Source organism: Eptatretus burgeri, chromosome 15, assembly GCF_056783735.1.
Source record: "Eptatretus burgeri isolate ZD-2024b chromosome 15, Ebu_testis_v1, whole genome shotgun sequence".
Lineage (NCBI taxonomy): Eukaryota > Metazoa > Chordata > Myxini > Myxiniformes > Myxinidae > Eptatretus > Eptatretus burgeri.
This window is the reverse complement of record NC_140975.1, coordinates 4,009,101-4,033,031: the sequence shown is the minus strand read 5'-3', so window position 1 is coordinate 4,033,031 and position 23,931 is coordinate 4,009,101. Positions and strand designations below refer to the sequence as shown.

Here is a 23,931-nt window from a genome sequence, read left to right as displayed (position 1 = left end):
CCGCTACCGTTTCCATCTCCCGCGTCTCTGTACATTTTATTCTTTCCGTCGTCACCTCGTGTCTCATCTCACACGTTTCGGTCTCCCCATTTAATTTTTCCCTCTGTCACCGTCACTTCCTTTGTCACCTGGTCGAGTCTCGCCCAACACGTCTCCCGAATTAATTTGTCCTCACCCACCTCCATTGCGGGCCTGACAGCCGTTGCACTCCCCCCCGCCCCCCACAGCTCGTTCGCTCCAGCACGTGGCGGTGCCATTTTGAGATCCACTGCCCGCGTTTCACTCCTCTCAATTGCCATTCTGCCCGCCTGCAGGCATCGCACCACGCTCTGCATTTCACGCCGCAGTTTTTTCATTTCTTCTTTCATTCCGTTGGTGTTTCCATCTATTTGTTCCGCATTCGCATTCATGCCGTCCATTTTTGCCAGCAAAATCATCACGAGCTGACCCATGTCAGGTGAGTCTGTGGCAGCCGCTTCACCCCCATCAGGCGTGGTTCCGCTGGGGGCTGGGGAGGGAATTTGATGGAGGTGGGGAGGGGGGGTGTCATACACCACGGCCTCTGACGCTGCCGCGCCCATTTCGGGTTATGGGTTTGGTTGGGGAAATTCATCCTGCACGGACATGTCCTGCTCGGGGATTTCATCTTGAGCCGTGGATTCTACAATTTCTAAATCCCCCGGCACCCGTTCGCCTTGAAATGCTGTCTTATCCCATGGAAATAATTTTTAAATCGCTCGAATTTGGGGAACACGGAGGGTCGCTTCACTCACCCCTGATCCGGTTCCGTGAATTTAGTTGGAGGCGGGATGGATTTGAATCCCACTCCCGGACACCAGACACAGACACTATCCCACACACTCTTTGACCACAGGCCCTATCCCATACACTCTTTGACCACAGGCCCCATCACACACACTATGACCACATGCCCCATCCCACACACTCTTTGACCACAGGCCCCATCCCACACACTCTTTGACCACAGGCCCCATCCCATACACTCTTTGACCACAGGCCCCATCCCACACACTCTTTGACCACAGGCCCCATCCCACACACTCTTTGACCACAGGCCCCATCCCACACACTCTTTGACCACAGGCCCCATCCCACACACTCTTTGACCACAGGCCCCATCCCATACACTCTTTGACCACAGGCCCTATCCCACACACTCTTTCAGCACAGGCCCTATCCCACACACTCTTTCAGCACAGGCCCTATCCCACACACTCTTTCAGCACAGGCCCTATCCCACACACTTTTTGACCACAGGCCCTATCCCGAACATTCTTTGACCACAGGCCCCATCCCGAACATTCTTTGACCACAGGCCCCATCCCACACACTTTTTGACCACAGGCCCTATCCCATACACGCTTTGATCACAGGCCCCATCCCACACACTCTTTGAGCACAGGCCCTATCCCATACACTCTTTAAGCAAAGGCCCCATCCCACACACTTTTTGACCACAGGCCCTATCCCACACACTCTTTCAGCATAGGCCCTATCCCACACACTCTTTGATCACAGGCCCCATTCCACACACTCTGACAATAGCCCCTATCCCACACACTTTTTGACCACTGGCCCTATCCCAAACATTCTTTGACCACAGGCCCCATCCCACACACTTTTTGACCACAGGCCCCATCCAACACACTCTTTGACCACAGGCCCCATCCCATACACTCTGACCACAGGCCCCATCCCATACACTCTTTAACCACAGGCCATATCCCACACACTGACCACAGGCGCGATCCCACACACTCTTTGATCACAGGCCCCATCCCACACATTCTTTGAGCACAGGCCCAATCCCATACTCTTTGACCACAGGCCCAATCCCACACACTCTTTGACCACAGGCCCTATCCCACACACTCTTTGACCACAGGCCCAATCCCACACACTTTTTGACCACAGGCCCCATCCCATAAACTCTTTGACCACAGGCCCTGTCCCACACACTCTTTGATCACCGGTCGAATCCCATACACTCTTTGACCACAGGCCCTATCCCACACACTCTGACCACAGGCCCCATTCCACACACTCTTTGACCACAGGCCCAATCCCACACACACTTTGACCACAGGCCCTATCCCACACACTCTTTGACCACAGGCCATACCCCACACACTCTTTGACCACAGGCCATATCCCACACAATTTTTGACCACAGGCCCCATGCCACACACTCTTTGAGCACAGGCCCAATCCCATACTCTTTGACCACAGGCCCAATCCCACACACTCTTTGACCACAGGCCCAATCCCACACACTTTTTGACCACAGGCCCAATCCCACACACTTTTTGACCACAGGCCCAATCCCACGCACTTTTTGACACAGGCCCTATCCCACACACTCTATGATCACAGGTCCCATCCCATACACTCTTTGACCACAGGCCCTATCCCACACACTCTGACCACAGGCCCCATCCCACACACTCTTTAAGCACAGGCCCAATCCCATACACTCTTTGACCACAGGCCCAATCCCACACACTTTTTGACCACAGGCCCTATCCCACACACTCTATGATCACAGGTCCCATCCCATACACTTTGACCACAGGCCCTATCCCACATACTCTGACCACAGGCCCCATCCCACACACTCTTTAAGCACAGGCCCAATCCCATACACTTTGACCACAGGCCCAATCCCATACACTCTTTGACCACAGACCCTATCCCACACACACTTTGAACACAGGCCCTATCCCACACACTGTTTGATCACAGGCCCAATCCCACACACTTTTTGACCACAGGCCCCATCTCGAACACTCTTTGAGTGCAGACCCTATCCCACGCACTCTTTGAGCACAGGCCCCATCCCACGCACTCTTTGAGCACAGACCCCATCCCATACACTTTTTGACCACAGGCTCTATCCCACACACTCTGACCACAGGCCCCATCCCACACACTCTTTAAGCACAGGCCCAATCCCATACACTCTTTGACCACAGGCCCAATCCCATACACTCTTTGACCACAGGCCCTATCCCACACACTCTGACCACAGGCCCCATCCCACACACTCTGTGATCACAGGTCCCATCCCATACACTTTGACCACAGGCCCTATCCCACATACTCTGACCACAGGCCCCATCCCACACACTCTTTAAGCACAGGCCCAATCCCATACACTCTTTGACCACAGGCCCTATCCCACACACTTTTTGACCACAGGCCCTATCCCGAACATTCTTTTACCACAGGCCCCATCCCATACACTCTGACCACAGGCCCGATCCTACACACTTTTTCACCACAGGCCCTATCCCACACACTCTTTGACCACAGGCCGAATCCCAAACACTTTTTGACCACAGGCCCCATCCCATAAACTCTTTGACCACAGGCCCTATCCCACACACTCTTTGATCACAGGTCCCATCCCAAACACTCTGAGAACACAGGTCCGATCCCACACTCTGTGACCACAGTCCCCATCCCACACACTCTTTGAGCACAGGCCCCATCCCATACACTCTTTGACCACAGGCCCAATCCCACACACTCTTTGGTCACAGGTCCAATCCCATACACTCTTTGATCACAGGCCCTATCCCACACACTCTTTGATCACAGGCCCTATCCCACACACTTTTTCGAACGAACGACGAATGCTTTGCAGAACGACACATGTGGATCCACACTTTTTGGTCAGACTCTTCAATGCACTCACAATCATTCACACTCCAAACTACACACACACACTCATCTAACTCAGCTCTCAAGCCTGTTCAGTCCGACCCCAAGGTAAGGTAGGACTTTTGCAGGTGTCTCGATGCCCAAGGCACGAGGACAGGTGCCAATGACCATTGTGGAACTTGAACTTGAAAAAATGCTGCAGGAATCATTTAAATCTTCAGATTTTCATTCAATAATAATTAAATTAACCAGACCTTGTAAACCAAAATGTGAACCATTTGTTTAAGAAATGTCATCCATTTCGCAAATATTTAAACAAGGTAAATGATCATATACCGTAACTCTTAATTGAAACAATGTGCTGTATTTGTGAGGGGGGGTGAGAGGAAGGTGAGCGGTTGCAGGGGAGGGTTACATTATTTCTGTTCATTTTTGAATCTCAGGTTATTTACGTCATGAGAAATCCAAAGGACACACTCGTTTCTTTCTACTATTTCCACAACATGGTAAAATGTCTCGATACGCCAAAAGACTTTCAGGATTTCTTGGAAAAGTTCATCAACGGACAAGGTTAGTGAAGATGTTCTCATGAATAACCTGACCTGCACAAAATGTACAAATCAAAATGATCATGCAATCTGTGGACTGCCTGTACCTTTAAATCCTGGACCTGACTTCCTTATGTTGTAGTGTTTATCGGGTCATGGTTTGAACACGTCCGTGGATGGCAGGAGAACAATCACCCAAACATGTTGTGGTTGACCTACGAGGAGATGAAAAAGGTGAGCCATAAAGGAGACCCAAAACATACAATTCAGGACATGTATGATACCACATAAAACTGTAGCCATGACACGTGATGTCTGAGTGAAATCAGATGTGTGCGATTCCCAGAACTACATACGTATGAGAACCCAAGACCTGGCTGTGTCCGACTGTGCGTGTCTCCAGGACCTACCTGCTGTCGTGTGGAAGATTTGTAAATTTGTGGGAAAACACCTGACAGAAGAGCAGGTGCTGGAAGTGGTGAAGCATTCATCATTTAAAGCTATGAAGGCCAACCCGTCTGTAAACAAGGAAGATTTGGATTCGGTGTTTGACCTCACCAAGGGGAAATTCATGAGAAAAGGTACGTCGGTGTTCCTCTCCAATGCACACAACCCACGAGCTTCTCAAGATTGGAATTATTGGGAACCCCACCCTCCCCCTTTATAAAGAGCCAATAGTCATTTACATTTTGTTTATCTGCAGGTAAAGTTGGAGACTGGAAGAACCACTTCACAGTGGCACAAAACGAGTGGTTCGACACCGTTGACCATGAGCATGGCCAGACCAGACCTGGACTTCACCTGGGACATGCCTCAGTGAAGCGTTCTCATACAATGACAGAATAAGCTGAGTGGGAGAGCGCTCCAGGATCAAGAGCAACCAAATGTCCATCACCGATCCTTTTTGCCTAAATTTATATAAATTCTTCATGATTGTACAATGCAGGACTTCCAAAATAAAACCACAACACATCGTGTCCCACACAACGTGTGCACAATGAATGGTCGCTACGTCATCCTCGCTCTAATTCTTGGACCGGTGTGTGTTTGTTTGTCACGTGACTATTCCTACAGTTGTGGACCAATTGCATCCAGAGATACTACAGAGGATCAGCATGACCCCAATCTATGTTTATGTGCTTTTATCTTTGCCGGTGGTCCTGGGGGGGGGGGGGCAATTCTTTAGGTGAATGTGTGTCGTGTGGTGCCACCTCCAGGTCGGGGAGGGTATTAGAAGCCTCCACAATTTACAGTCACGTATTCCTGTCCCCACATTTTCCAGTGCAGAGAGGTGTTTTGAATTTTTTACAATCGGTATGTTTTTGCTTCATGCATGTCACACGGGTTATTTTTTCTTTTCTTTTGCCGAGACAGAGTAGAGCTGTCAGTTGCCTATCCACCACCCAAATAAAGGTATGCGTCAGAACAACGTATTGCCTGCTTGGAACAAGATCGTCTGCAGGGTGGGTACTCTGCGAGTTATTTAAAGGACCAAAATACAAAACTTAAATGTGTGGGCGTTTCACCACTTCCAGCATGGGCATTAAAAACAAAACAAACGAGGGCAGCACTCTTCCACGTCGCCAGATATGCCTCCGCCCACATTATTACATCATTATAATATTTCCAGCAAGTTTGATTTCAATCCCTGAACCGAGATTTAAAATATTAAATAATTCTGACTGCCAGACCATGCACCCAATCAGGTTGACATTTCAAACATATTGTTGCGGCTGTGGAAATTGGCACTACACCACGAAGGTCCTCAGGTCAGTTATACCGAAAAGTATATGTGTAGTTAGATTTCCCCACCGTTGTTCAAAGGGAATTTCCGTGTTCACAGGGCTGTGATCCTTTGAGTTAGCCGTTTTTCTTTTCTCTATCATTATTTTGGACCAATCATCCCCCAACAACACTATCCCCAAACCACCACAGCAAACCCCACCACCTTCGACTTTCGCCCTCCACGACCATCAACAAACACCACCCGCAAACAAGAAGTCGCCTTCGTCCCAGAGTCAACACCGAAGTGGCGCTGTCCAAAGCCCGTTCGGTGATTTTTACCACGTCCAGACATGATTTGAACAGAGAAATAGAACACGTTACCGAATGTCGTGCTATTGGTTGTGAATGGAATCCTTTTGAAGGAGAAGTCGGATCAGGAATCATACACGCCCACTTTTCATCCGTCCAATGGCTGAGCATCAGGTGGTGCAGCCCCGCCTCCAAACCCGATGTGATCCTCAAATTTGCATATGAACTCCTTCACGGGCAGACTCGAGGCATTACACGCATCGGTTCGGCGGGACAGAAGCCCCGGCGAAACCCGCATACACACATCGGCTAGTCGGGCGAAACGAAGCCGCGTGGCAGAAGGACTCGATGCATTACACGCATCAGCTCGAAGGAGTAAAGCTGAGCTGACAGGGCGAGGCTTTGGTGATCTCAACCACGTACGCTTTGCCGGGTCAGAGGTCACGCTGACAGGGCGAGGCTTTGGTGATTCCTTCCACGTCGGCTTTGCTGGGGTCAGGGGTCACGCCGACAGGGTGAGGCCCTGGTGATTTCAACCAAGTACGCTTTCCAGAGGTCGAAGGTCATAGGTCGGGGGTTGGATTTTTCCACTCCCCTGGCCTATATAAGAGCGAGCACAACGGAGCTCGCGGCAGACGGGGCACGGTCGATGGAGAGGAAGCATCTTCAGAACGAAGCTCAGGTTGAAGTTGAGGGGCGAGGAGCGCGAGTTGCTGAGTGGAGCAGGGACGCGGAGAAGGGCTCAGAGGCAAGCCAGAGGGCTGAGTGGGGACCACCGCCCGAGAAGGGGCGTTGTGGAAGCCACAGCCAGGAGGAGTTTTGCCGGAGCCAGTGCGGTCCAGAGCGCCAACTCGCTGAAGGGAGCGGCAACAGTTCCCCTCTCCCAAACCGAGCTTTGCGCTGAGAGAGCGCCGATAACCCCCGTCTCGCCAGGAGGGCATCGACATTGCTAAAAGAGCATCAACAATCCTCCCCCATACCGGGCATCAACAATCCCCCCCGCCCCCCATCCGCGCTGAGAGAGCGCCGGTAACCCTGTCGGTTCCCCTCACCAACCGTGGTGCCGACTGTGAAACACGTGCCTGCGCGGAGAATGCCGGAGAGAGCTCACCGGCCACGCCAGTGGCACGAAGTCAGGCGCGGCTACGCTGACATTGCGGCTTGCCCGCCATCGCACCACAAGGGCGCAGGTAAGACCCTTCGGTATCGTGGACCTGGCCGCTCATCCAGGTTCCACGTACATTTGGTCCACAGACCTGTCTGCCACCCTTGTCTGTGAGGGTGGCTTTTCTTTGCTTTTGTGTAAGTGCATGTGGTGGCGACATCTTGTAAAGTAAACCTGTTTCAGTAAATGTGTGAATAAATATTCGGTTGTAACTCTTCAATTGCTTTCACTGTGTTACTGTTCTTACGTGCATGATTTACTGTATGGCTGTAAATATGTGCCTTGTCTGAGTGTGAAATAAATGTGCTTGTTGAACTGTTCCCCATTTCGTTGCGTCCTTTCCCTTGTTTGAAAGTTCCATCTTGCATCAAGGAAGGAATTGGTAGAAGGGTGTAAGCACCCAGTAAATAGAATCACATCCGTTGGGGTCAGCGATAACACCGCTCGGTTATCACTGAAGCACGGAACGGACCACTGAAACGGTTTGTGTCCTCGGCCGGCCAGCGGCGAGGTACGATCACCCGATTAACTACTCGCGCAGGTACTTAGGTCGGTCGAATTTGGCGAACAACCCTATACTGCGCGGGTGGCCAATTGGCACGATTGTAGTGAGGTCGAAAGACCCACCCGTGACTGGCTCCCGGCGTTGTTCTGGGAGGGTCACGACTGAATTATCCGTTCCGGTGGGCGACGCGGTCGCGATTCGAGTACGTAGTCGATCGCACGCCGGGCGGACCAGAATTCGTCACAATATGTTCCCCGTTGACGACTGGATCATAATTATGATGTTTCACATCGATTGATGAAGCGGTTCTGGGGGAAAAAATCCTTTTTTAAAAGATTTTTGTTCAAATCAATATGGCTAACATACGATGTTACCTATTAATTATTTGTGAACACCTTGATGTCACCAACGCCAACGCTTGGGGAACATGTGGGTGAAGTTTCCCCTTGATCTGTCAAGCCATTCTGAAGAAGATTTTAAAAAATTTATTTTTCAAAAAAAATAAAAGCATAGCTGCCAAACCATGTGACCTATGATGCCAGAGGTGGAGAACTCTTTGTTCCTCATGCATAGGTGATCATAACTGTAAAGTTTCGCCTCGATCTGATCAGCCTTTTTGGAGATTTTTGGTTTATTTTGAATAAAAAAATGGCTGCCGAACCACCTGGCCGATGACGTCATCAATTTTTTTCCCCCCATACAATTTAGCCCGAGAGGACCCTCAAATTTTCATAATAATCGGATAAAGCATTTGATGTATGCAATTATGACGTCATAAGGAAGCCCCAATGACATCTTCAAAAAAACAATCACACTTTCACATGGGGAGTACTTCACATGTGCCATGTTTCAATTTTTTCCATGGAGCGGTTTCAGAGATAGAAGACCAAAGTTTTCCCTTTTTCCCAACATGGCCGCCATACCACGTGACCTATGACGACATAATTTTCATAAGAACATTCTGCAAGAGTGGTCGCACCTATGGTGAAAATTGTGTCAATCTCAAAGCGGTTGCAGAGAAAACATAGAAAATTAGCACGGACGGATGTACGTACAAACAACCCGAAAACATAATGTGCCTCTGGCGACAGATGTACAGATCACTGCCATCCCGACTTTCAACTTGCTCTTCCCTCTTGACTTCCAGTTCGGGGATCCGAACACATGGACGACTGGGCGGCACGCTCTCCTACCATTTCTTCAAAGACAAGTTCCCCATACCATTTACATTGTGTTTTGCCATTTCGTTTTTATTTCTGTTTTGCTCTTCATGTTTGGCAACAACTTCTCTGTCCCAAATCATGTCCTGCTGTGATAAATTAATAAGTTCGTCTCTTGAGTTCAACAGGGCCTAATCGTGCTATCGGGCCAACCTACCTTCACCTCCATCTTCTGCCTCGTTTTCGCTTCTTTGTTACAGTTATTGGTATTTCTGAACCCACAACTCATTCCTTTTCCCCTCCTCCCTCAAAAATTAAAACAAAATCTCTTTCCTCCTTCACCCAGAAAAAAACCCCACGAGCAACAACAACTGTGAGCACATCACTTCCGGTTGTTCAAGATCCTTGGCCAGAACAAACCAAGTGTGTTTTGTGTATTTTGTTATTGTAATTTGCCAGGGGCTATGGGACTGCATTTATCAAGCGGAAGTTGTGTTCATAACAGTTTTAGCAGGCATTTGTGTTCGTTTATTGAAAGATGCAGGGAGAGGCCGAGTGCTGAGTTAAGCATTTGAGTCAGTTGGAGCCTTGGGAGTGTGGGGATAAAAAGGGTAGAAATAGAGAGCGAAGGAGAAAGGAAGAGGAGTTCATAAAATGTAATTGTTGCTTAATGTGGGCCACATCAAGAATAGGGGAAGCAGAGGGTTTTCACTGTTGTAGGAAGTTTGAGGAAATATCCCACTTGAGGATGGTTATTACGAGGTTGAAGGAACGGATAGATAATTTGCAGCAAGTAGCAGAATGTGAGAAATTTGTAGATAATAGTTGGTTACGGTTGTGGAGTGAGGTTGCTGAGAATATTGGAAGTGGTGACGGTGTAGCGGGGGCAGGAAATGATGGTAGTGCAGCAGGAGCATGCACTGGTGATGGTACAATGGGAGCAAGCAGTGGTGAGGGTGCAGCGGGAGCAAGCAGTAGTGAGGGTGCAACGAGAGTAGGCATTTGTGAGGCAGTTTTTTTTGCAAGTGTGGTGAGGGTGCAGTGAGTGCAGGCAGTGGTGAGGGTGCAGCGAGTACAGGCAGTGGTGAGGGTGCAGGCAGTGGTGAGGGTTGTATACACAGCATTCTGTGTAGTTTTGATGGAGCGGGAGTTATGGACATTGAGGGAAGGGTAAACGATATTGTATCGGGTCATGGCAGGAAGAAGTTGGTTGTGGTACACCTCGGTGTGAATGATTTAGGGAAAGTTTCCTCAGAGGTTTTGAAAATTAGATACAGGATATTGGGTAAGCGGCTGAAAGCAAAGGGTTGTGAGGTCATGTTTTCTGGGATTCTCCCAAGATTAGGAAACAATATAGAAATTATGAGCAGAGCAATAGAGGTCAATCAATGGCTGGAAGAATGGTGTCGGGAAGAAGGATTTACATTTAGGAAGCAGTGGGAATCATTCAGGGGACAAAGGGAGTGTTTCCAGAATGATGGCCGTATATTAAATAGAAAGGGGGAAACAAGGTTTGCCATGGGAATTGAAGCTTTTTTAGGTCAGCGGAGGGTGGGGAAGCTATGAAGGAAGGAGCGGATGATGTAATTGGGCTGAGTAAGACCAGGCAGGAAAATAGAATTTCAGGAAGGGAAAAGTTAAATATATTCAATACCAATACCAGAAGTTTAAATAATAAGATGGAAAAGCTTGTAGCCAAAGGAGATAGCGAGGAGTACAATATAGTTGCAGTGAGTGAGACATGGTTTAAAGAGGAGAGTAACTGGAGGACATGATTCGAAGCCTACAAGGTGCATCATTGTGATCGGAAGGAGAGAATTGGAGGAGTAGCAATCTGGGTAAAGGACAGCATTGCATCAAGAGAAATGAGTGACATTAAGGAAGGAATAAATGTTGAGGATTCTGTATGGGTAAAGATTAGAGATTGTAAAAACAGTAAGACACCAGTAGGATTCTTTTGTAGGGCTCCAGGTGGGAAGGAAGAGGAGGAAGGAAGAGCACATGAGGAATTCAAAAGGGCATGTGGTAAAGGAAGAGTATTGATTGTGGGGGATTTTAACTTGCCAGGGATAGATTGGGTGGAGGAACAGGGAAAGGGCAGAGCGGATGAGGATTTCCTCGTTTTAGTCCAGGATTGTTTTTTAACCCAGTTTGTAGATAAGGCCACTAGGGGGAGTGCAGTGTTGAACCTCCTTTTAAGCAACAAACCAATATGGTGGAAGAGGTGGAGGTCGGGGAGCATTCAGATCAAGTGACCATAACATTGTGTGTGCAAAGACTTTGTTAAGGGTTAGAGTTCAGGATAGTAGGGTAAGGCTATTAGATTTCAGGAAGGCAAACTTTGAGGGTACGAGGAGAGAGTTGGGTGATGTAGATTGGGAGACTCTCACAACAGGACAATCAGCATCAGAGAAATGGGAAATCTTTAAGGACCAAATATGTAGAGTGCAGAGTAAGTACATTCCAATGAGGTGTAAAACTTGAAGCAGAAAGAGACCAGGCTGGTTGAGTAGTGAGATAAGGAATGCTATCAAGGAGAAGCAAAAGATATTTATTTGGTGTAAAATAAGAGGACTGGAGCTCGATATAAATCACTATCGGAGTAAAGAGAGGCAAGTTAATAAAACAACTCGACAAGCCAAAAGAGAGTATGAGAAGGACGTGGCTAAGAATATTAAACATAATAACAAGGCTTTCTTTAAGTATATCAGTGGAAAAGAACAGGTTCGGACCAGTGTGGGCCCATTGAGGAATAGCACTGGGAGAGTGGGTAGTGATGAAAGTGAGATGGAAGGCTTATTTAACAGGTATTTCGCTGCAACTTTTACACAAGAACAGTCAGGGTGGTCACCAATAGCTGAGAGTATCCATCAAGGAGGTGAGGAAGGGCTTTTACAGACGATCCAGGTTGGAATGGAGGGAGTAAATGAACAGCTCTATTATCTAAGAGTAGATGATTGGGTGGATGAGGGAAAGGCAGTGGACATAGTACATCGAGACTTTAAGAAGACATTTGATAAGGTAGCACATTGGAGGTTCTTAGCCAAGGTGAGGGGTTGTGGAGTCGCTGGTCAGGCAGCTAATTGGATTGCAAACTGGCTTAGTGGTGGGAAGCAGAGAGTGGCTGTGAGTGGGAGGATGTCTTGCTGGGAGGATGTAAGCAGCGGGGTACCTCAGGGTTCAGTACTCGGACCATTACTATTCATTATTTACATCAACAATTTGGATAATGGGGTAAAGAGTAAGCTTTCCAGATTTGCAGATGACACAAAGCTTGGAGGTAAGGTGGATAGCAGAGGGGGTGATGATCAGATTCAGGAAAGTATTTGATACTCGTATAGATTGGGCAAAAGATTGGCAGATGTAATTTAACCTGAACAAGTGTAAGGTGTTGGGGATGGGAAAGAACAATGAAAATAGAGATTACAGGATGGAAGGGGTAATTTTGGAGCGCGTCACACAGGAGAAGGATCTGGGGGTGGTAATAGATACGGGAGGGAAGCAGGCAGCACAGTACCAGTCAGCTAAAGGTAGAGCAAATCGGGTTTTAGGTTGTATTCGGAGGGGGATTTATAATGTCAGGTCAGGCCAGATGAGATCTGTAACTTGCTACTGGTATCATGTAAACCTGTACGAACCTGTTCCATGGTCGGGTTGTTGGCGACTAAACCGTCTCCCCCACCAGGTTTTTTGGTGAGGAGGGAGTATAATATGGACACCAAACAGGATTAAAAACAAAACCTGTCAAAGGGCGGAGGAGCTCCTTGTGAGCCAACGGCCATCGAAATCTAGTGCCCAACTGTGTCTGCGGATGTCCCCCTGAAGTTGGGTTACTTCTTATTAGGAGGTTGGTGGCAGGGTTTGCATTCTGGCCACCATAAAACCCTTCATCCCACAAAACACAAAAACGCAAAGAAATCTGAAAACCCACTCCGTGGGAGTACCTCCTATGTAGCTTCCCTTCGCAGGGCAGCTCACCGGATGACGGGATTGAGGCAAAGCCTTCAGGACCCCCAATCTTTGACGATAGGAGTGAAACCACGGGGCAGCATTCCCGGGTCAGATTGCGGGAGAGTGTGCGGAGTGGTGCTGAGGTGTCGTCCACCAGACGGCGGTCTCCTTGGGTTAACATAAGGCGGTCCCTTCGGGTGGGTGCCTGGAATGTCCTATCCCGAAGAGAGGATGATCATCTGTCTCTGTTATCTTATCATATGAGCTCAAGCGTTTTGACATTGGTGTTGCAGCACTCTCTGAGGTTCGGAGACCGGATTGCGGCGATATCATGGCGGGTGGTTGCACCTACTATTGGTCTGGTCGCTCTGATGCTTACCATGCCAAAGGAGTTGCTGTGGCTGTGTGAATAAGCTGACTACAATGATAATTGAGGTAACACCGCTCAACAAGCATATCATGAGTCTTAGGATTCTTCACTCCTTGGGTGTCGTTTCCCTGGTCTCTCTATATGCTCCAAGTGAGGTGAGTGATCTCACCGTGAAGGACGCATTCTATGCCACGCTCGAGTCTGTGGTTGACCAGTGGCCCAGGCGAGATACACTTCTAGTCATGGGGGATTTCAATGCATCGACTGGAACTGATAGGGATGGTTGTGAGACGTGTGTTAGTCACCATGGGTCAGGAACTGTGAACCTGAATAGCACCAAGTTCTTTGACTTTGCAAGAAGTCATGGACTTCGGGGGGCCGGTTCATGGTTTCAGCACCCACAAGCTCATCGCTGGACTTGGTATTCCAACGCTGGTGGTGTGGTAAAAGAGATTGACCATGTCCTTGTTAATGGTCGCTGAAGGATGATCCAGAACTGCAGGGTTTACCGAGTGCTCAGTTCCTCAATACTGACCACCGACTTGTGATAACAACTCTTAAGTTCCACCTTAAATCCAGGAGAATGGTACCATCCCAGCCTCGGCTGGATGTTGGCAAGCTCAAGGACGAGAGGGTAGCTGAGCAGTTTGTGAACAAGTTGAGTGGATATTTGGGGGGTCTGTGTGCTTTGGAAGGTTCTGAAGAGTTGTGGAGTGTCTTCAAGACCACCATCCATGATATTGCCGGTGGATGTCTTGGAACTCGCCGTAGGGCAAAAAAGAATTTTGTCTCTGAAGGGACACTGGATAGCATCGACCAGAGTCGCAGGGCCAGGCTGAATGGCAGAGCTGAGCGGTTCAGGGAGCTGAGGCGTAAAACTACGTGCGCTCAGGGTGGACAAGGAGGCCTATGTGCGAGGAATCTGAGAGCATCACCTGTGGTCAAGCGATTCTCGGCCTGCTTACATGGGAATTCGCACATTGCGTTCATCCAAGCCGATCCCTCAGTGTAATGCAGTTAGAGCAGAGGGTGGAAGACTTGAGAAAGAGGAGTCCGAAGAGAAGGCCCGCTGGGCCGGTTACTTTGAGCGGTTGTTCCAGGCTTATCCACCAGCTGTCGGGTTGGATGTCAGGGTTGTTACAATAACTGTTGCTGACCCTCCAATCAACTGTGGTCCACCTCAGCTTGTGGAAACACAGGCTGCGGTGAACGGGTTGAAATGGGGTAAAGCTCCAGGGATCTGTGGCATCCATGCTGAACTTCTCAAGGCTGGTGGAAATGCTGCACTCGTGTCATTGCATGCAGTTCTGTGCTCTGCCTGGAACACAGGCATCATCCCAACTGACTGGAAGAGGGGCCTTGTTGTCCCTCTCTGGAAAGGGAAGGGTGATCACCAAGACTGCAACAACTACCAAGGGATGATGCTGCTCTCAGCGCCAGGCAAGGTCTTTGCTCAGATAATTCTTGATAGGGTTCGCCACCATCTGCTTGAGCACCAACATCCAGAGCAGTCAGGCTTAACACCAAATAGGTAAACGATTGACCATATCCTTGCTCTTTGGGTCCTCACCGAACGCAGACGAGAGTTTCGGCAGAGGCTGCTTGCAGCATATGTTGATCTCTGTAAAGCATTCAATTCAGTGAATCGGGATGCCCTCTGGAGGATTCTCGGTCTTCGTGGGGTGCCCCCAAAACTGATCGATCTGATGTCTGAAGTCTACTCTGGTATTGAGAGTGCTGTGTGATGTGGTGGTACCATCTCTGACTTATTCCCAGTTGTTATTGGAGTTCGTCAGGGGTGTGTACTGGCCCCCACACTTTTCAGCACTTGTGTGGACCGCATTCTCGGGAGGATGCAGTCATCTTTGCGGAGACTTTACATATCCTTTTGGGGTCCCTCGAGGTGCTGAATGAGGAGTCGGAGCCACTGGGATTACGGGTTTCCTGGGTCAAAACTACGATCCAGGCTTTCAATGACATCTTGGATGCTGCTGTCCTGTCTGTGCCTGTTTGTGGTGAGGATGTTGAGGTCGTGGAGAGATTCACTTACCTTGGCAGTGATATCCATGTCTCTGTTGGCTGTGAGTCAGAGGTCAATAGACGTCTGGGTCGGGCCTGGGGAGTCATGGATTCACTGGATAATGGGGTGTGGCACTGCCGGGACCTGTGCGGGAGGACTAAAGTCCGAGCCGTCAGGTCCTTGGTGCTTCCAGTCTTGCTCTATGGATGAGACTTGGAGTCTGATCAAGGATCCGAGATGGAGACTTAATTCCCTTGGTCCCAGATCTCTTTGGAGAATCCTTGGCTTTCGCTGGTCAGACTTTGTGTCCAAGGAGTGGTTGCTGAGAAAGACTCAAATGAGATTTGTTACCTGCATAGTCCATAAGCGTCAGCTGCGGCTGTATGGACATGTGGCTCATTTTCCTGACACTGATCCTGCTCGCCAGATTCTCTCAGCGAGGGAGTCTCGTGAGTGGAGGAGGCCAATGGGACCACCACGTGCCTCGTGGTTGCAGCAGGTTGATCGGCATCTCAAGGAGATGGGGATGGGCCAGGCATCTGCCTGAGGGATGGCCAGACGGAGGCCCTTAGAGTACTGGCGGAAAGTGGACGCAGTGACGCACTGCTCTGGCGCATGCTCCCATTCCTGACCTGTGACTGAAGATAGACAGAGTAGTATGTTACACTCGTGTTAGCATTCTGTTTGACTTGTGCACAGGTTAATTTGGCTTTTGATCCTTTGTTTAAGTGATTCTTTGTTTGAGTGATTCTTTGTTTAAGTGCTTCATTGTTTAAGTGATTCATTATTTCGTGATTAATTGTTAAAGTGATTCTTTGTTTCAGTGATTCTTTGTTGGGTTGATTGATTGATGATTAAAGAGAAATTATAGATATGTTCTCGACTTCTTGCGTTTGTGTGTGAAGGCACATTATCTTTGCTGTAATAAGCCATTATATTTGTTGTTGATAGTGTATCTCGGAATTACAGCATTGCAATTCAAGGTCCGGGCTTTGAGCCCTGACAATATGTCCTTCACTCGATACGTACCTCAATTCCACCAAGTCAAGTTGATTTTCACTTTTATTTGAATGACCCTTAGGCCAAAAAAAAAAAAATGTTGCATTGGCATAACCCGCCCGACCCTAAAAATTCCGCCGACCCTACGTTTTTTTTTTGTTTTTTTGCTATCGATTTCAAGTATCTTGTTGATTGCGATCGCGATCGCAAAAACCCGGAAGTGTTTCGGACAGAACCCGCCGACAAAAAGGGTGGTACTCGAGCCGGGGGACATTTTGGGAGGGATTTATTAGGAAGAAAAAAAAAAAAAAAAAAAAAGATCCCGACCGACCTACCCTATTTTTCAGTGACCCGTTACGCCAATGCAACATTTTTTTTTTTTTTTGGCTTTAGTTGAATTCTCCATATTTTTGCACCACAACTGAAGTGGAAGTCTGTGATATTGTTTGTTCATTAAAAAATAGTAAGGCCCCTGGTTTGGATGAGCTGAGTCGAAAAGTAATTAAATCACTTATTGTGCATATTCATAAGCCATTATGTCATATTTTCAATTTATCCTTAAACAAAGGCATTTTCCCTTGCAAATTTAAACTCGCTCAGGTTACACGTTTTCAAAAGTGGGGACAAAGGAGAACTGAAAAATTACAGGCCCATATCAGTTCTTCCAAACTTTTCCAAAATACTGGAGAGAATTGCTTACATCCGGTTATTCAAATTCCTTGACAAACATAATATTATTTCCCAGTCACAGTATGGATTCCGTACAGGTTACTCAACGTCTTTGACATTACTTGATCTCACCAACAGAATGATTGATGCATTTGAAAATAATTCTCATGCCATACAGTAAGTTTTTGCTTACTTATCTAAAGCTTATGACACAATTAATCAAAAAATATTATCCAAGTTATACGACTATGGAATCAGGGGTGTTGCACATGACTGGTTTTCCAGTTGCATTCGCAATCGTTCTCAATGTGTATGAGCTATAAATCCTGTTTGCCAGAGTTTAAGCGAGTTTCCTGTGGTGTTCCCCAAAGTTCTTTACTTGGTGCATTGTTGTTCATTTTGTATGTTTACGACATTCACAATCTACTGAATTGCTTTCTTTTCTCTGAAATGCTGACGACACATATTTTGTATTGTGATAAAAATTTTGATTCTTCATGTGATGTTGGAAATGAGAATCTCTTAAAAGTACACGATGGGTTTGAAGCTAATAGGTCGTCTTTTAACTCAAACAAATGTAATTGTATTGTCTTTCGTGAAAAAATTTTAATGTACGTATTAATGTTCCTTATCAACAGACGTTTGTAAGCCATGACTATACAGTATTTCCTTCAACCGTTTCGTTGGCGCGTTTGCTTGAGTGCTTAAGCCACTTGGTGAGCACTCTACAAGCTGCTTGGTTTTAACCATCTGTTTTTTTAATAATTCCTTCTATATGACAAACATAGATTGCATCTATTTCATTGTTTTAAAGAGGTGGGGATTGGTGTGTTGGATCTGCCAAACATTTTCCACCACTTGAACCAGAAGCATTCCTGATTCTGCAAGGCGGTTCTGAGATTTTGAAAAGAGAGCAGGAAATCCATAAAGTATTATGAATTAGGTAAAGGCTCCTTCGTTCATATGGCATTTAAAGAGCCTCGCGGTGGATTTGGACGAAACTTGCTGTCCAGGTTGGGTGTGTGACAAAGACAAATAGATTCGATTTTGACGAAGACCCGGATCTGCCTCTGGATACAAGAAGTTATTAATATCCTAAAGTGATTCTTCCCCATTGAGATAGGGCCAAAAACGAAATACATTAAACCTATATTGCGGAGGTTATATTCCTGGAAAATGCCGCAAGAGTTAAAACCGCAATATGCACAGTATTGCTTCACAATCTAAATTAAAATAAAATAAAATGTATATGTGTGCATGTTCGTTCAGTCCTGTGCTGCGGTTGTGGTAATTCACGGGCAAAAAAAAAAAAAATGTATGTGTGTGCGTTCATTTATTGGGGTGGGAGGAGGGAGGGCAAGGGTAGGTGTGATGAGGAAGAGAGTAGGTGGGGAAGAGGTGGTATGGGGAATGGGATGGGTGGGGTGGGAGTCGATAGGGGAGGGAAAGTGGTGGGATGGGAATCTGGAGGGAGGGGAAGGGATGGGAGGAGGGACCCGGTGTTGTCCAGCAACGCCGGGGTACCTTTGCCAGTAATAATAATAAATATAAATATAACTGTCAGCAGTGATGTTGGGGCCCAACCCACCCATTCCGGTGATGATGCCACGCTACGATGTCATATTTAATCAAACTATACTTTCCATGGGTAGGCGATCAGATATTTAAAGTTTCATATTCATCAGTTAAGCAGTTTTAGAGAAGAGGCATTTTAAAGGTTTTCCTTCGATCGAATAGGGTGGCCATACCACATGACTGATGACCTCATTGGTGTTAAACCCTTTTTTCCTTGTGGGTGGTCGATCATATAATTTAAATTTCGAATTGATCAGTTAAGCAGTTTCAGAGAAGAATTTTTTTTGATGTTTTCAGCGTCGTGAAGAATCCTTACTATCATTCACAGACCTGTGTGTGTGTGTGTGTGTGTGTGTGTGTGTGTGTGTGTGTGTGTGTGTGTGTGTGTGTGTGTGTGTGTGTGTGTGTGTGTGTGTGTGTGTGTGTGTGTGTGTGTGTGTGTCTGTGTGTGTGTGTGTGTGTGTGTGTGTGATGCACTACCACTACAGTTCTGGACAAATTCCATCCAGACTTGCGACAGAGGATCAGCATGATCCCAATGAATGTATCGGGATGTTTTTGTCTTCACCGGTGGTCTTTGGATTCTCCATGTAAATGTGCATCGTGTAGCGCCGCCTCCAGGTGGGGGGGGGGGGGGCTAGGTATTACAAGCCTCCACCATTTACAGTACAGTATTCCTGTCCCAACGTTTTCCAGTTCAGTGAGGTGTTTTGAATTATAAGCAGTCAGTACGTTTTTGCTTCATACCCGTAACCCAGGTTAACTGTCAGTTGCCCATACACTGCCCAAATAAAGGTATGCGTCAGAAAAAACATGTTGCATGCTTGGAACAAGATCACATGGAGGGCGGGTACTCTGCTCGTAATGGTAATCTGAAACAAATTAATCGGGTGCCAGGCAGGATAGCTCGGTCCCCTAAGTAGAACACCTCTTCACTGAACTGGTGATTCATTCATTCATTTTGTGTCCAAGTGATCAGAGTCGAATGCTAAAGCCATAAGAACAAATGGAATAGCTAACAGTCACCGTATGCGACACACATACCTTGACTACATTTACGAGCAGCCGGTAGTTGATGAAGTAGTAGTTATGGAGAGTCGTCTTTCCATCCGGTGCAGTCTCTACCCGCAGGCGGCACTTCACAAATTTATCAGCTTTCAGCGTGTTGAGCAGGAAGCGCAGCTGCTTCGGGTCAAACTTGAGTAGTCCCTGTGGGAAGCGACCATGGGAAGGAGAAGACATGCCTCTCACGTCGTTATTTCACCGGCACAGACATCACTTCCATTCAAGCGGATCTCGAGGTACGGGCCCCTGAAGTTTTCAGCAAAATCGTTTTTAAGTAAAAGCAGATGATTTGGACACCTGGTTTGTAGTGTCTTTATATTCTCACAGACACGGTCCTTGCATCAATGCAAGGCTTTTTAAAAATCCAATTCAGTTTATAACTTTTGCCGTTATTTTACTAAAAAAAAAAAAATATATATATATATATATATATATATACATATTAATAATTGAGGAACAGCTTCATGTGATGACCCGTTGTGACTTCTAAACTACACATGGAAAATGGAGTTATTCAGAATGGAATGGTTGATAAAAACAGATGGCTGGTACTATTTTGCCCTGAATTTAATTTGAGGATTTTTTGTTTAGTTGTTTGTTTAAAATTTGCTTTGACTGAAATTACAGATGGTGGAGGAAGAAGGCTGTGAGGAGGGAATTGTGGTGTGGGGGGACGAGGCGAGGGAGGGGGGTCTGGGGAGTCAAAGATAATCTTGTTTTTCATTGAACAAATCTTATATTTCACCAAAACCGAGACAAAAATGGTGATTGTTGGGTTTTGAAATGATGGTATTTTAAACAATGCAAAAATAATTCGTGTTGGTTAAACAAGAAACACAAGAAGTTCCTCCGCATGTATTTTGGGACCGAGAAGACTGAAAGGAAATCATGTTTAGTTGATGTTTGATAAATTATTGTTATCCATGGTTGTTCTAGGTTTTCGTGGTGGGTAAATGTAGAATGGACAGTGGACACACGCCGATGCAGAGTAGAGTCGAGTAGAGGTGCACACCGCTGCACATCAATGTGGAACGAGTTCATATGGAATGATCCAAAGGCTATCTCCAGAATTTTCTTGTTTTTTTTTTGTTTTTTTTCCACGATTCCTTGTTGCTCACAAGTAAAGCAGATGTCCTCGATGGCAGTAATCAAGTGGAAATCCCATTTAATACTCTTCCTGTAAGCATCACGACCAAAATTGTGAAGAGGTTTATTACCTCTGCCACCGATGGTGAAGGTGGTTATGTTTTCACCCCTTTCTGTCTGTCTGTTTGTTTGTCACTTGCAAAATCAAAGATTTTTCAAGTATATTGGTTAGTCAATTTTGTTATTCTGTCTGTCTGTCTGTCTGTCTGTCTGTCTGCAGGTCACAATTTTAAACCGATCTTCCAAAAGCTACACCACATGGTAGAGGTTGTCATAAGGAAGAAGCCTATTGTTTGAGGTCAAAAGGTGAACATAGGTCAAAGGTCAACAACTTTGGTGGGATTTCTAAAATCCTCAATTTTCATTCGATTGACTTGAAATTTGAAGGGAAGTTATATTTCAGGTCATTGAATTCACCCAACCAATTCTTCTTGAAGACAACATCGGCCGAGTTCATAAAATTGTCAATTTTCATCCGATTGAATTGAAATTTGAAGAGGAGTCGCATATTTGGTCGTTGAATTCAACTACCAACTATTTTTGAGGTCAAATTTGTTTTATGGATTTTGCAAGTATCGTGCATGCTTTGCACGTCGTCTTCTTGGTTGTTTGTTTGTTTGCTGTTTGCAGGTTATATCAAAAAGTTGCGGACGGATTCGGATGAAATTTGATGGGAAAGTTGGGTGTGTGACAAGGACCAATCAATAAGATTTTGGTGAAAATGCGGATCCGGATCCGATAATTTTTTTTCGTGATTCTTCACCATTGAGAGACAGGGCTAAACTGATATGTAACACGATCTCAAAATGTTGTGGACGGATTCAGATGAAAATTCATGGACACATTGGGTGTGTGACCGGGAAGAATTCTGGTGAAGATCCAAATCCAGATCTGATATTTTAAAGTGATTCTTCACCATTGAGTGATAGGACCAAACTGATGTATTCTGTGATATTTCAAAAATTTATTGGGCCAGATATGTTCGACTGGATCAGGCAGGCCTTGTGTGGTGGAGGTATGCGCTCTATCAAGTGCCCTTCTAGTTTTTCAAGTTGGTTCACTCAGACCTCTGTGATGCTACAACCATGATATGATCACGTCGTCGGGACCTTCACACACTATTATGGCTCGCTTGTGGGTTTGTATGTGTGTGCATGTCCACACAATCACAAATTTAGTAATGGATGTATAAAATATAGTTTGGAATTTACCGATCTGTAAGAAATGTCGTTTTTGTTGTAAAATGTCTGTTGAAAACAGATTTGTCATCGCCATTTGAAAACGTTGTTAATGTCAATCCCAGACATATCAATAATGTGAAATGTATCAATCACTGCTCGAGAACAAAGTGAAATGTATGAATCACTGCTCAGTTGTCTGAAATATAAATCATTCTCCTTTAATCCAAATCCCACGTTTGTGGGATGCTCTCCCTGCTGATAAAGTCGACAGTTTGATCTTTTTATCTAAATTTCTTCATCCAGAATCTTAAAGCCCATTGGTTGGTGCCGTATGTGAACGATCCCTTGCACTAACTCACCCATGGGTTAATTTGAAGTTTCATCGTAATTTCAAGTTTTCTTCTTTTCTGAACATACTTGCACAATTTAAACTATTTTTTATCTTATACTTAATGTGTAATTTTGTAATATTTATTTATTTGTTTTATTGGGATGGGGAGGGGGGCGGGGGTGACCTCAACTACTCAATTGCTGTTTGATTGGATCTTGGTTCTTTGTGTGTATTATTTTTTTTTAATCACGATTCAATTGATTGTGCAATCTTGTTTTCACACGAGTTGTCTTTTTCTCTTGTGTTATTGGATGAATGTGCAGGTGAGGGTTTGGTGGGAGAGTCATCTTCTTTTATTCTCTTGAGCGCTGGGAGAGCTACTCGATAGTGATTTAGTTCACTTTGTAGCAATCCTGCAGAAATGCAATTCATTTGTCCTCATCTAATATCGAAAATAATAAAGTTGGTTTGTGTTTTTGTCTGTTTGTTTGTTCATACATTCAGACCCTGCAGGAACCAGTGCAACCAAACGTTGTATGGCCTCCTCTTTCATCCAGAGGAAGGTCAAGGGCTATGTTCGCATTTTTTTTTTAATTGAAAAATTAAAAAAAAATTGAAGTCAGTCATTTGCCTTCAGGCCTCGATTGGGCCTCCAGTGAATATTCTCTCATACACTGCCTGGGATTTTCCTGGGAGCAATTGAGTAATATGTTTGTAATCGAAGATTGTTTGTTTAGGTTGTAGTGATTTGTTGCATTTAGAAAAAAACATAGAATGAATAAGAAGTTAAAACAAAGGAAAGCGGTCCAAGTGCATTTTGCAATGCGCAAGATTGGTAATTCATACGAAACTATAAGGCCAATATTCCCCAATTTGTCATGCTGGAAATATTTAAATACATATTTCATTTAATTTCCACAGGCAACGCCAGGTACTTCAGCGAGTTTACTGTATGTGTACGTTTTCATTGATGTACTTGCAAAATTATTTAAAAACAATTTTTTTTTTTAAGACACCACAATTTGACGTAGGTTCACAATTGAAAGGAAATAACGATGTTTGAAAGTCTCTCAAATCACAGTGACCGTTATGGGATGAAATGTGTTGAGAGACGTTTTCTACACTATGTGTGTTTGGATAAATATATCAGATTTCAGTTTGGTTGTATCAACGATATCGTCGAAATAACCGTCACATCAACATTGTACTTTTGCATGGGTTCACGTGGGTGAAATGATGATCCACCTGACTGTGTCATCGTCAAATTATTCATTAATTTACTTCCGATTGCAGTCAGGTACAGTATGCTTGAACGGATAGAGGGTAACTTAACATGATTTGATTAGTGAACACCATGAACCCCTCTGGAGAATTTAATGACACTCTCTCCAAAACATTTGAATCTTTTCACACCGTGCACGTGACGACCAAACTTGGGCAGACAGACACCGTCAAAGCAGACCGGAACCTGATCAGGCGACTTGCACGTGCTTCTGCCAGTGATAGATAAATTAACATTCTCTCGTGA

At 45.8% G+C, this 23,931-nt stretch overlaps 2 protein-coding genes across 2 annotated transcripts in view; both read left to right on the top strand.

Moving 5' to 3' along the window:
- MED9 (mediator complex subunit 9) overlaps window positions 1-23,931 on the top strand; it is a 91,425-nt gene that overhangs the window by 56,365 nt on the left and 11,129 nt on the right. The gene's annotated exons all lie outside the window — the stretch shown is intronic.
- Window positions 4,128-7,751, top strand: LOC147011348 (sulfotransferase 1E1-like). The gene is made up of 4 exons (XM_085857829.1): window positions 4,128-4,254; window positions 4,375-4,466; window positions 4,636-4,813; window positions 4,936-7,751. The coding sequence occupies exons 1-4, from the start codon at window positions 4,140-4,142 to the stop codon at window positions 5,076-5,078; spliced, it is 528 nt and encodes a 175-aa protein (XP_085713955.1). The 5' UTR covers window positions 4,128-4,139; the 3' UTR covers window positions 5,079-7,751.